At 38.4% G+C, this 14,917-nt stretch overlaps 1 protein-coding gene across 3 annotated transcripts in view; it reads left to right on the top strand.

Annotated features, from left to right (window-relative positions):
- Positions 1-14,917, top strand: part of PTPRN2 (protein tyrosine phosphatase receptor type N2) — a 670,936-nt gene that overhangs the window by 66,001 nt on the left and 590,018 nt on the right. For all 3 annotated transcript variants that reach the window (XM_075082381.1, XM_075082380.1, XM_075082379.1), the window contains exon 2: positions 3,243-3,293. In XM_075082381.1, the coding sequence (XP_074938482.1) occupies positions 3,243-3,293 (51 nt within the window). The remainder of the gene's footprint in view (positions 1-3,242; positions 3,294-14,917) is intronic.

Here is a 14,917-nt window from a genome sequence, read left to right as displayed (position 1 = left end):
AAGGGGTTTGTTTGATAGAAAATGAAATGTAATTTTGATCCTATAAGGCATGAACTGAATGAAGTGTGTTTTGGAGACAGTACCACTTTGCTATTCAGTGGTGACTTATTACCACCATTACTATTAGTAGGTAGATGATATTTAAAATGAAATATGATGCTCCTTAATGTCACAGCAAATAACAACAAAAGATAAATGAGTAGTTAAATTAACATATTGACTGGTTTGGTGAAATAAGCATAATGATCAGCCCTAGCAATAAATAACTTGAAACAAAATATTTTTCAAGGAGTTTCAGAGGTCATTGCCTAGTTTAGAGTAAACAGAAATGGATCTAGTCTGCCATGCATTGACTTTATTAATTTGCTCTCCAAGATAAATTTCCAAGGCTAACTGCATCAGATGCCTTGCTGCAGTGAGCATCAAATAACCAACTACTGAAAGAGATACTAAGCATGATAAAATCAGTTTTCTTTTGTGCTTTTAATGGAAAATATATTGGGGGATAAAGCAAAATGTACCAAGAAAATCAGAGCGCATTTCAATCAGAGTTCTGTACAGAGGTAGTCTGGCTGTTTATTTCTTTGTACCTGAACTTACTCATCTTCTGTCTGGATTTTTCTGCTTCTGAGACTATCAGTATGTTATAGAATGACCTACCTCTAGCAGGTGGCTGTAATCCCAGCTCTGATGTGTTTCAAAATCAGTAGGGTCTGGGTGAACCAGTCATTATTTTCATGTGTAACTCCACTAGAAACATTCCTGGTTGAAACTTCTCATCTGATGCCTTTTGGATCTATAGCACAGCTGCTGCAGGATGGGAAATCAACTGCAAACCTGCCTGTTTTCCCTCTATCACCGGGCACCTTCTACAGCCCTTCATTGGCCATGGCCATTTCAGGCTTCTGGTTTTAGCCCTTTTTGCTCTCTCAGGAAAACAAGGCAGAGAGTTTTAACCAGGGATTTTTCCTAACCATAAAAACTTTTCTTTTAGAAGAGAGAACTTCAAATTTCTGAAAACAGGAATGTTAAAGTATATCTTTCATTTGTCTTGTTTATACTAGCACTTGAAGTCTTTTACCTTCTTTTTTTTTTTTTCTGCAAGCATTCCTTTTTTGAAGTGATCATTACTATGCTTTTAATTAGTGCTCCTCTTGCGCTGTATGCCCTGTGCTGATGTGTTTTGGCTACTGCCTATCATTGTTCTTGCCTTATATTCTTTATGAGTCAATATATAGTTAAGGCATCCTTCTGCTTTGCTGGGTTGGCACCAAGGATGCAAGTGGATATCCTTAGTGAGTTCTCAGATAGTGTTTTAGGTCAAACAGCTGTCCCAGTAACTTGTCTGGAGCAAAATTATACCTATCGCAACAAAAAAGTCACAAACTAGAGTTTGTGGATTGTGTAGATGCCTGCTGTTCTGCCATACTCAGCTTGAAGAAGCCTTTCCTGGCCTAAAACTTCCTTTACCTTTCAAAAACTACTAAATGTGTATCCACAGTTTATTGGTGCATAGGTTACAGGATGAGAGAACACTTTTATTGGTGTGCATATTATAGGCTTTCATTATCTGCTTAAAGTTACTTGTATGTGGCTGTTGCAGGCAGGTGTGGGATAATAAAAGGGCTCTGCTGGTGTTCCATGAGACTTGGTTCATGTAGAAGTGCTTGCTTAGCTCAGACCTACCGCTGTGCTAATAAATCCTGCTGAGAGACGCAGTGTATTAGTTCAGGCTTAATGATGTGCTAATACAGTTACCTGCTGAAAGGCTATGCAGGCATATGTAACTCGCTGTATCCCCCATAACTTTTCTTTTAGTAGGATTAGGACTCAGGTAATTCATAGACAGAGAGTCTTAAGCATTTCAGATTTTGGGTGGTTGTTTTGTTTTGTAATAAGAATAGCCTTCTTAATCCATTTGACTCTGAATACAGATGCTTGTACTCTGTACTTCTGTGGAGATAGACATGGCTGGGGAGAGAGAATTTGCTCCTGTGTTAAGAAGTGTTGAAGTTCCTGGCTGGTTTTTTTGATGTGTAGTGTGAAACTGCTCAAGTCTGCTTAACTTCTGTAACTCCCCGTGTCCATTTATAAACTTAGGGTACTTTCCAGAGAGGCTTAATTGTGACAATATGGCAGTTTCTGTATTCAAAATACAGCCTCATTCCTTGGAGCTTATTTTGTCCTGGCTTTTTATCTTTTTTAGAAAACACAATAAAGAAACTACTGGTTGGGTTGACAGAGTGCATGCTCTTAACAATAGCACACTATTTCACACTGCTTCTGTACTTGGTCCTTGTCCCTGTCCCCTGGTGTGGAGTGACCAGAGCACAAGTGTATCCTGTCCACTTCTCTCGTGCCCCCACAAATGTCACCAGGAGTTCATTTTATTTGAAGCTAAAGGGGTTAATAACTAGTGTCTCATTAGCTGGTTAGGTGATAAAAGCAACAGGGGAACAGAATAATTTACTTCATCTGTGAAGATGTGTAAGTGGGTGAGCTGGGACTGTCAACCTGGATGCAGTTTCTAGGGTGAGGAGTGGGGCTTGTGTAGGAGGGGCCTGTAAAGTAGCATGTTTTGGAACAAATTTCCTGCTTTAAATGGATTAAAAATCCTGGGATATTTTTCATAGGTCTGTGCCGATTTGTCAGCTTTCTGTGGAAGTATCACAGTGTTGGTATGGACAGCTTAATTTCTAAGCCTTTCTCCAAAGAGTTAGTGCCCCTGAGGGTCTAGGCATGGTCTATTATTGCAGTTACTAAATCCAAGCCTAGTTTGAGTAATTTCCTCATCTACCTAGGAATCAATACCTTTTCCTAGGCTTGTCTCATTGCAGTAGAAATATCTTGGGGAAATACCTGATTTCTTGGTGTATATTTTTGTAATGTGTTGCAGTATTACCATGCTGTGGTATAATAATATATTCAAAATTAAGATAACATGAAGTTCCTCAAATTACTAAACCTCAGATTACTAAATGAGACCTGTGCATGGAGAAAACTGAATTCTCAGTAGAGGAATGAGGGTGAAGAAAAACATCAAGGGTTATTCTGGATGTAACCAGTTAATAAGATGTGCTAACCAGACCTGTTTCATGTTCTTGAATTTCTGTGCTGCTCAATTTAGATTCCTAAGGCCTGACTCTTGGTGAGCTTTTAACAGCCTGAGAGGTCTTCAGTCTGCACTATTTATCCACAGTTTGAAACCTGTATTAATTTTTACTTTTCTATTGCGTTTTTAGGCTGCCTGTTTGAGGATGACCTTTGCAAATCTTTTGAAATCTGTGTAAACGGTAAGTCCTGAATGTTTTGTTTGCTCTCTACTCTGTCCTCTGCTGTGTAATTGCTAGTGGTCGATTCAATAAACGAAAAAACCCAAAAATATATATGAGGAGGAGTGGAAAGGAGAAAAAACCAAAAGTATTATGTGTGACTATTCTGGTCAGCAGTTAGGGGAAGTTAAATAAATTTTTAAAAATATATAAATATTCTCTTAACAACATCATATCCTTTTAAGAGAAATACATTGTAACTAAATTAAACACACTGAAATGTGCTAAAATTAATTTGTCTTAATACAGGGTGAAAACTGTTTTGTTATTTTCGCATTGTTCATCGTTTTAAAGGGTGGTGTTGAATAATTATCAGTCTCCTTTTCTTCAAAACGTTATTATAATAAGAAGGTCTCAAAAGAAGGCTACCGTTGTTCTTGATTATGCTGCTTCCTTTTTCTGTGTCTTTACTTGAGCTATGAAAAGCAGCTTTCTTCTGCTCTCCTTCAGAATTTCAGTAAGTCAAAAATCAAACACAAATGAACGAATGAGTCTAATGGAATAGTAGGAATGACTTTTCTGAGAAGAGCTAAAGATTGTTAATGTGCTGTATGCAATCATTTAAACCCTGGTGCAAGACGGACCATATCTTTTGAAGCAATTGCTGGTGTAAAATATGTAGATTTGTAATTAAAAAAACCCCTAATTGTTATACATGATTTTTCTCTTTGTGAATGTATGGCATAAGGAAGAAATCTTGTTTGCCATCAAACATGGGAGCCAATAATATTAATCAATTAATAGATAAAATTATTAATAACCTAATTTAACAAACATTTAAGATGAAATGAAGTTAAATGAGATTATTGTTGAATGTCAGACAAATGCATGCAGGGGAGGCAATAAAAGACACAAATATCTTTGAAGAGTTAAGAGGAATTTAAATAGGTAGACAGTTAGCAATGGTGCATTTATTAACATCTCCAAAGATAATTCTTGTGTAAAATTGTTATTTGAAGTTGTTCAAATAATACAGTTCTGGAGTAACACCAGGAAGGTTAGTGGCAGCTTTCTCCAGTGGTACGTTTTGCTGACTACCAATGATCTTCATTGCCTAGATGTTGTCTTCCCCAATCCAAGTATATTTAATCAGGTTTTATGATAGGCCGCTGTTATAGCTGGCAGATGGTGTATAATGGGAGTTTATGCAACAGATGATAGTGAAGAAATGTATGTACTTTAAGTGATGGCAAAAAGTCTTCAGGAAAGGTGCTCCTATAAAGGTTGCTTCACATCTTCTTGGTCTACCTGTTTTCTTAATTAAAGATGCAGTTTTAAAAAACTCAACATGACTTTCATTAGTGTGCAAATTTAAACTATGGAAATTGTGTCTTTGAATTCAGAATGGGCCTCTTCTGTAGATCTACTCTTATTTTGGCATAACTGTAACTTAAAGAAAGGTCAGTAATGAATAAGCTAGCTGATCAATGATATATCCTAATGGCTGATCTTAAAAAAAAAACAAACAAACAAAAAAAAAAATGCAGGGATTCTGTCAATGTGTTCAAGGTCACTGCAAAGTACTTAATTTTTTTGCACTAACTGGGCAAATATTATCTAGATTGGATTTTAAACGCTGTCCTTGATGCAAATAAAAGTACACCATCCATGATAAAATTAACCGAATCTTTGGAAGATCATACTCTGAAGTACTGAAATACCATCAGAATTTACTTTTTATATGTACCAGAACAGAAAAGGGCTGGTTGCTTCTGAGCAGTCCTTCTCATTTTTCCTGTCCAAACTGCTTCTAGTTCATCTGTATCTCTGAAGTTCTTCAGAAATCCTGATATATTAAAATGTGAGTGCTTTGCTGGATTGAAAGCTTGGGAACTTAGGTCTGTAGGTCACTATGCTCAGGAGCAGAGCTTACTTTGTGTTGCAAGGTCATGGAAAGGTTTGCCTCCTTTTTTTGTCACACAAGTGTGTATTTCTGAAGTACAGTGAGAATGTGGGTAGGAAGCAGCAGTTACTTTTTGGTAGCATCTCTGAAGCATCTGTGACCTGTAGATCTGAGTCTAACTCATGCAGGAAGGCTGATAATTTTGATCTTTCTCTTGGCCTCCAGCAAAGGTAGCTGAAGTGACCGCATTTTCAAAAACGAAACTGGGTTTGCCTGTTGAAGACATAAGTCACTGTCTTTGCTGTCTCATGTTATGTCATCAGCTGGAGACTTCAAGGACTCGCCATGATCAGACTTGTAAAAGCATTAGCAAGGCACCAATGCTGAGCTGTTTCATGCTCTTCTATAACCTCAAATTAAATGACAAGTAAAGAATAAAAAAGGGATGTTAAAAGAACTTTCTATTATTGTTAAAAGCAATATAATCTAGTTGTAAGGTCTGGTATAAACAGCATAACTGTAACAGTTGCATCTCTTACATCTGTTTAGGTCATATGCCATTTTTGTAGGGCAAGGAACCCACTGTAATAATGATTGTTGACTTTCCTGCCACTTTTCCTCATCATATAAAGGTCTCTTTTGGCTTCAGTGATGGGTTCGCGCTTATGTTTGTTTAATAGCTCCAGCAGCATTCATGCAATATTAATTTATTTCCATAAACCTTTTATCAGTTTTCTGAGCTGCACTGACTCAAGTGGTTAGAAAGGAACACATTGTTTCATGTTTATTTTAATGGCATAAGGATACACCAGGCAAAAAGGCTGAGTTACTTTTCCTGGACTTTTTCTTTTACAAAGCTAGAACTTTGCGGGGTAAAGTGGCTTATGTGTCATTTATTTCACTTCGGGTAAATCATTATCTCTATTTTACAGTTGGAGGAACCCATCTGAAATACTTGAAGCTTGAAAGCTTGCAGCTAAAAAAACTTGATATAAAAGGTGGATATGCTTATGAGCCGCAGACCCTAATCTGGCATTCTATAAGCTTGGAAATGCTTGATCCCTAATAAGTGCTGATGAGCTGTTACAGATGCCAAAGGAAACAAATAACAATGTTGAGTTATATAGAAGGGAAAAGAATAATAAAATGAATAGGAATTGAAATGGGGGTGTGTGTAATGACACAGCTGTGGCTAAAGAGGGGTATGGCATTCACACTTTCACATATGGTTTGCTTTCTGGGTTAGAAGTTTACATACGTGGGCAAACTCATTTGCTTATTTTTATTTTCTTAACCATTATGCCTAGAATGTTTTTGTATGAAAAGGAAAGATAAAGAAGCATCAAGAAGGAATTTTTAGATTCTGAGACAGAGATCCTTCACTTATCCTTGGATACTCTTTGTATTTATATATTAAACCTAGTACAGTTGGGTAAGTGGGAATATGTCATGTTCTGTTTTGCATTTTAAGTGATAAGTGAAGCAGTTCATGTAAAACATCAGCTCACATAGCTTCCTTGTTGGAAGGTTTAAACAAACTGGCTCCTGAAAGCAACAAAGACTAGTTCTTACCCTTTCGTATGAAATCAAGCTATTCAATTCTGGTAATGCCACTGGAAAGACATCGTGTGGTGTAGATAAAAGCATTCATTTCAAAATAACCATCCCTCATTGTCCCTGTTTCTGGCTTTATTAAAATGAACTGCTGATTTAGAAGGATGGCATTCTTTAGGTTTAATCTTCAGATATTTTGCTTCAGAAGGAAGCTTTGTCCTGTGTTTTATCCATGTGTGGACACCACAATATCTTTGCTCCTTATCAACAGAGCCTTTATAAATCAGGGCAGTCTTATTTATGAAAGATGTGGCTGCAAGCCTCCTTCCCACGTGAAATCATAACAGGGTTCATGCAGACAAGATCAGATTGTAGAAAACAGCTCTGTGAGGCCAACCAAAAAAGTTAATTAAATACAGTCATTGGCACAGCGTGCATCATTAAGTCAAGCCTCACTAACAACCACTAAACCTCTCTTAGGAAGACATGGTCTAATGTCTGCAGTAGTGTTTGAAGATGCTGTGTTTCTGAAAGGCTGTATAAACAGCTATGCACAGCTGAATCAATATTGCTTTATGTATGCAAGCTGTGCTTGTTAGGAGGGACTTAGGTTAGTATGGTGTGTCAAAGGTGTCCAAGCATTGCAGTACAAAGTCATGAGCCTTTCCAAGTTTGGATGTCTCCAGATAGTTCAGAATATTAATGTACTTTCTTGCTCAGCTACAGAGCTCCTTTAACATTTGGAATACAAGTGATTGCATGTGCTGGTGATGAGCCATAAATGGTAAACATGTGCTACAGATGATAAGGGAGAGGAGTCGGGATCCCTGAAATGGTTTCTTGAACTTAATGTGTTATGCTTTGAGGTTTTCCAGATCATTGCCTGGCAGGATGGGATTACAGAGGGAGATGCACCTCAGCATTGTTTAGCTAACAGATGTCTGTAGCTACATCTGCATTTGCAAGGCACTGCTCTAACAAAAGCTATCGAATTTTTGTCAAATTACACTATAAATCTGTGCCTAAGCTTTCTGAAGCTTTTCAGGAAGCATCAGCACTTGTTATATCTAAATTCAGGCTTCTGAAGAGTAATGCAAAGTGGTACCTCTACATACTGTTGCTTTATTGTGTGTTCAGATGATTTCTGTGCTTTCCAAGGATGTGGGAATTCTTTACAAGTAGCTGAAGTCCTAATGACCCCTAAGAGGTAAACCTGGTGTTGTCATTTCTAACCTGGATTCTGATGTAAATGGGAATACAGGTATGTTTGGAGTAAAAGTCCCATCAACTATTTAAATATAATGATTTACTGTCAACGGTTCTTCCATATCCATTCAGGGATATCATAATTTTTTTTTGTAAGAGACTTATTCAAAGCATATTTTAAAAAATCATGTCAGAAGAACGTCAGAACCTGGTGTGATACTCAAGAAGGGGTGAACTTTACAATTATACAATGGTAGATTTTATTCTGAAAACCCCCATCTTCAGAAACTTCATTCAGCTGAAATCAAGGGTGAGTTAACACCTAAATACTCCTGAGAATCTGTGGTTGTGAGCATGGTGCCTTAGTTATTAGGAATATTTTATCTATCTAAAAGAGTTCATACACACCCTTTGAAATAATTCTGTGGAAATAAACACAAAGATTAAAATTTGCTCACATTTTTCTCCCTGTACGTACTTGTTCTTCATTAGGTTATGTGACAGAGTCATGTAATAGGAGCAAGTAAATAATACAGATTTTGTCTGGGAGGAAGACTGGTTTCCCATTAGCCTGCACGCTCCCTCGTGTTCTCTCTTGCTTCCCCTGGTCTTATGAAGCTCTATAGACACCAGTATTAATGACAGTGTGAGAGCTGGATTAATGAGCAGAAGAGATGTTGCAATGCAACTTTTGTTGTGAATGGTGATAACACAACGAAAGGTAGCAGGAGATGGTGACAGGAGGAATTTGAGAGTTTCTCAGCTCTGCTCCACCCCACCGTGCTGCTGCATTCCAAATAAACTGTACCAGCTCAGTTTCTAAACTACAGGGGTCTGGTTTGCTACTGAGTATACACAGCGTTCGCCAACAGGAACACTTTAAGCAACAGTGCTGAATGATTCTGAGCTATGTGAGGTAAAAGCACTGTGGAAAAAATAACATTTTAGTTTTACCACAAGGTTAAAAATGCCAGTGCAGTGATGACTTCATCTGCTTTACCTTCTTTTGCTCATTAATCCTTATGGTGCTTTTTTTTTCTCTCTCCTTGAAGAAAAGTCCCATTTATCTTCAAAATGATCTATTTGTGTTTGTCTCGGTGTGGTGTGAAAATAGTTACCTGTGTGATAGTCAGGTAGAGGCATCTAGCACAACTGGCATTAAAACGAGTAGTGATCAAAGGTGAAGTTACAATCTTCTCCATAGAAAAAGATGCTTAACATGATAATGCAGCTATGGATATCCACCATCCCAGCTGTCAACAAAAGCTTTATTGTGGGTTGGGTTTTTTTGTGTGTGTGGAGAATCTCAAGATGTAGCTCCTGCAGGGCACAAAACCATTACTCAGGACTTCACTGACAGCCTCCTATCCGGCACCAAGTGAGAGGAGAGTATGTACAACCATAAATCTACCACTAGCCGTAGGTAATCCTTTATATTCCTGTGTCCTGTGCTAGTAAATAAGTCTTGGAACTGCAGAGTGTTCTAGCGTGTTACTTTGTGGACAGACTTCTTTGTTACAGTTCAGGCAAGAATGCTGCTGTGTCGTCATATGGAAAATTCTGTTTCTATCATAGTGTTGTGACTTGTGGTAGTGTATTTTCTTGCACCAAATATCAGCATTGTGTTTCACAGAACCAGAGCAAGCACTGTAATTAAAAATCAAGAAGTCTGGTTAAAAGATTCTACTTAACCACCTGTAGGCTGGGGCAGGGGGCAGGAGGGGACTAGATCACGGGAGCATAAACTTAATTATCTAGTATCTCTCTCTTTTTCTTACCCAAATCATATATTTGCAGTGATAGTGTAGATGAGTGTCCAGAATCTAATGTAATGATCTGATATTAAAGAGGATTGAAATTCTAGAATTTTTGGTTTTATGCTTTTTTAAAATATTAATTCTCAATTGAATATTTGAGTTGATAGGAAGTCTTCACTCTTAAAAGCTATGTGTGTGTTTGTTAGAAAAAACATAGAAATCCTATTTGTCTGCTGCTTTTTGGAACTTGTACTAGGCAGGATACATAAAATTTAGGGTAACTTTGAAAATGTGTTATACTAGCATATTAAATGTTTCCTGAAAATGTATCTGGGTATTTGAGATATTGTCTGTTTTCACATATGTTATTAGTGTGTGGTGGACCCCTTCATTATCTCTTTTTGGGTAAGCTATGTAGGAGTTGATGGCACATCTGCTGGGCATGTTCAGAGCTGTTCCATATTTAATTACTTTATTATACAAAAAAAAATTAATGTTTGGGAGACTATGGAAAAGTACAGCCCATTTGAAAAGAGGCATTAGGGAGTTTCAGTAAAATTTGTGCCCGATGAATCATAAAACATAAAAGCCTGAAAAGGACAGCGTGGTCTGTAGAGAAGAGAACGCCAAGGGATAATGTTCTGGCAATGAGGTGGAAAGCAAATGAATCCTGATTTGGAGTGACACTGCAGCATTGTGCCTCTGCTGAAAATCCATCATACTTTCCCCCTTCCTTGTGTCAAGGGGCATTCGGAAACGTTATGGCTTACTTCATGATTAAGATGTCTGGATTGTGGCTTTTGAGAAAACAGAATAGGCAGGTTTTTTCTTTAAAATTTTCACACCCCAAAACCCCCAAAACTAAAACCTGCATAAGTGTATTTATGAACAAAGAATGGTAATAAAAATTGTCAAAGTAAAGGAGATGTGAAATGGGTGAGCTGGCAGTGACAGCTACACAGCCATATTGCAATTATTGGGCAACTCCATATTTGAATGAGATTATTTTTTTTTCTGGTGTTAAAAGAATAGCTTCTGCTTAGCATATTGATTACTTATGAATGTGTAACTCCAAAAATGAAGTGCATAACTTTGGATCTACTTGCTTATTTTAGACTTCACCTAATCTCTTAGATGTGAAACTATATTTGCTTTGTACCCCTGAATATCAATAAGTGAATACTGTCTCTGTGCAGCAGTGGTTAACTGGGTCAATCAGATTAATTATTATGATTAATTATCAGGGTACTTTGGTAATTAACAAAGGCATTGATGAGAGTGTCTAAAAGAGGATAGACTAGAAAACTTTGAACACGTTTCATACCTGAGAAAAATATATGCTTTTTAAATAATCACGCTGCTGTATATTTCTTTTTGAAAATTGCAGTAATCCTGTCTAACAGTACATATGCTTAAAACATGGGATCATGAATCAGATTCGGGTCCCATGATTTGGAGGACTATGACTGTGAGAACAGTGACTTTCCATTTGTGAACACTGAAATTGTAAGGGACCAGCTGTACCCGCTGAATGTTCACAAACCCATGGGACCTGCTGGGGTTCATCCCAGGGTACTGAAGGAGCTAGTGGATGTTATGGCAGGACCCCTCTCGATCATATACCAAAGATCTTGGGAGTCTGGAGAAGTCCCTGCTAACTGGAAGTGAGCCAGTGTTATTCCAATCTACAAGAAGGGTGTGAGGGAAGACCCAGGGAACTACAGACCTGTTAGTTTAACCTTGGTTCCTGATAAAATTATGGAGAAGATTATACTGGGTACTGCTGAATGGCATTTAAAGGATTAATGCAATCATCAGGCACAGCTGACATGGGTTTACAAAGGGACAGCCCTTCTATGATAAGATTACCTGCCTAGTGGTTGAAGGTGAGGTGATGGATGCAGTTTTTCTGGAGATCAGTAAGGCTTTGGATGCTGTGAGGGACAGTGTCATTCTGGACAAGTTGTCCAGCTGTGGATGAGCAGGTTCACGGTGTGCTGGGTGAAGAATAACTGGCTGAAGGGTAGAGCTCAAAGGGTTGTAGTGAATGGGGCTACATCTGGCTGGTGACTGGTCATCAGCGGTGTTCCTCAGGGTTCAATTCTAGTGCCAGTCCTGTTCAATATATCTGTCAGCTATCTGGATGCAGGAGTTGAATGCACCACTAGCAAGTTCGCTGGTGATACCAAACTGGGAGCTGCCGTTGACTCTCGTGAGAGACAGGAGGCCTTACAGAGGGTTCTAGATAGATTGGAGCATGGGCTATGATTAATGGGATGAAATGGAAAGCATGTCCTGTGAGGAGTGGCTGAGGGCTTTGGACTTGTCTAGTTTGGAGAAAAAGAGGCTGAGGGGTGCCCTCATTGCTCTCAACAGCTTCCTGAGGAGGCTGTTGGAGAGGGAGGTGCTGATCTCCCTGGTATCCAGTAGCAGGACACGTGGGAGTGGTTCAAAGCTGCTCCAGGGGAGGTTTAGGCTGCACATCAGGAAGCATTTCTTTTCCAAGAGGGTGCTCAAACACTGGAACAGGCTTCCTAGAGAGGTGATCAATGCCCCAAGCCTGACAGAGTCTGAGACACTTGGACAATGCCCTTAATAGCATGCGTTAACTTTTGGTCAGCCCTGAAGTGGTCAGGCAGTTGGTCTAGATGGTCATCATAGGTCCCTTTCAACCAAAATAGTCCTATATTCTATATATTTTCAAAATGTACTAATTTTACAAGGCTATTAATGAATGACTCTTGACTACTCACTCTGCATTTTCTTGAGTGTGTGGGAGGCAAAGCTGTAAATTTCTTAAATGTCTCCTGAATAATGTCTTTTTGGATGTTTCTTTACAGTTTCAAGTTTCTTTGTGCTCAACATGCCATACCCCCCCGCCCCCTCTTTTTCTTTTTTTCTTCAAAAGTTCTGTCAAAAATCCTCCCTGTTTTCTGGCCAGATGTGCATCGGTTGACTGCTGTTGCATTACAATAATCATTTGAAGAACACCTTTTTGTTGCTGACTTCATAGCATTTGGCAAGTACTAATAGGTTTTTGATTCTTAATCTGCCTTTAGACAGTAAACTTAATAGGAAAAAAGTTATTTATGGTTTGCAGTGGGGAATGTTATGGTCTTGGCTAAGTAAAGTCTCAAAGAATGTGAGAGAACTGAGTAGCAGAACCTTATGACTTGGAGCACCTGAAAGCATATCTGCATCAGCACAGCAAAACTGGATTACAGTTTCTGCAAGACACAGTGACTTTATTGTCTGATGATAGCTTGGGTGCAAAAATATATTTGGTAAGAAATACCATCCATGTTGTCACATAAGAAGCTAAGGAGGAGGGAATTAATTTACAATATTCTAAACATGAGATGCAAGCTCATATGCACATGAAAAAACCAAATATTTATTATATATGTGAAAATAACTTTCAGTGACTGATTGTTCTGAACAGATGAACTGAGTAGATACAACATTAGCTTTTACTTTTTTATTTTCAAATAAATAATGTAGGAGTTTTATCCCAAGTCGTGTACATATTACTGGAAGCCCTTAATTTGGACTGGATTGGGTCCAAAGTAGAACATTCATCTGAAGAGCTAGAAAATATATAGCTTCTCTTTATTCTAATGCTTAGAATAAATACTCTGAAATAAAGAACAGTGACAGGTTTTTTGTTCTATGTCCTCATTTAATGCATAAGAACAATCTGAAAGTGAGCTAATCATAGTACTGTTGATTAACAGGTAAAGACCTGTTAATGAAAAGTCATTCTCCATTACAAGTAACTTGAAGCATTTAAACAGTTTTCTTTCATGCCCTACAACTTCCATGGCAACAGCAACAAAAGTGGCTCTAGGGGTAGAACAATAAATACATTTTATGGTCCCAACTATTATTTTAATTTCGTCCTTTACTTAAACAGCTTTGGCTGCTGCTCTGCAGAAGTTGAGAAGTATTTGGTTGCTTTTGCTGCTGTGTCAGCATGTTCCTCTATTGGCCCTTAGGTAGGGTCAGCATGATTTAAGAATGTTGGTAACAGTGGATGTTAAGGTAGAGTAAGGGCATGCAATGTTCAATGTTTGGACTCTAAACTCTTCAAGTAAAGATGCCTATCAAAAGGACAGTGTTTTGGTTTGTAATGTAAAGCAGCAAACACTGGGGTTAATACTGAATTTGCAATATTATGATAGGGTTGAAAATGTGTACCCAATTTATTCTATTTAATCTTAGCCCTTTTCAGAATGTATTTAATCTTTCAGTTATCTCACTGACTCTTTCAGAGATTAGACTGTATAGTCTAACATCATAGTTTTTTCCTGGAAGTAACAGGACAGGTATGATTGTGAACCATTGCACGTTATGCAACTTTTCAATGGCAAGAACATCTTTTGTTAGCTGTTTCTACCTGTTGTTGAGCTGTAATTGATTATTTCTCTATGGTGAACTCTATAACAGATAAGAAAGAGGTGTCTTATCCAACCAGAAACTATATAATATGTTGGTGGGGAAAGAAAAATTGGAGAATTGAAAACTAGTGAGACCTTCTGTTGTGGTTTAGCCCCAGTCAGCAACCAAGCCCCATGCAGCCACTCACTCACTCCCCCCCGGTGGGACAGGGTAGAGAATCAGAAGAGTAAAAGTGAGGAAACTCGTGGGTTGAGATAAAGACAGTTTAACAGGTAAAGCAAAAGCTGAGTGCGGAAGGAAAGCAAAATAAGGAATTCATTCACTCCTTCCCACGGGCAGGCAGGGGCTCAGCCATCTCCAGGAAATCAGGGCTCCATCACACATTATAGTTACTTGGAAGGACAAATGCCATCACTCCAAATGTCCCCCCCTTCCTCCTTCTTCCCCCAGCTTTATAAGTGGAGCATGACGCCATATGGTGTGGGACATCCTGTTGGTCAGCTGGGGTCACTTTCCCAGCTGTGTCCCCTCCCAGTCTCTTGTGCACCTGGCAGAGCATGGGGAGCTGAAAAAGTCCTTGACCAGTGTAAGCGCTACTTGGCAACAACTAAAACATCTGCACATTATCACCACTGTTTGCAGCAAAAATCCAAAACATAACCCCATACTAGCTACTATGAAGAAATCTAACTCTATCACAGCTGAAACCAGGACACCTTCCTTCATATTTTTTCTTTGGCCTGTAGTCCTCTCGTTTGACTCTACATCATGCTGCTGTATCTGTATTCCTGTGATATTCAGATAAAATAATATTGGGATAGATTGAC

This window comes from Phalacrocorax aristotelis, chromosome 2 (genome assembly GCF_949628215.1).
Source record: "Phalacrocorax aristotelis chromosome 2, bGulAri2.1, whole genome shotgun sequence".
Taxonomy (NCBI): domain Eukaryota; kingdom Metazoa; phylum Chordata; class Aves; order Suliformes; family Phalacrocoracidae; genus Phalacrocorax; species Phalacrocorax aristotelis.
The sequence above is the reverse complement of the archived record's forward strand: the minus strand, read 5'-3'. Positions and strand labels throughout refer to the sequence as shown.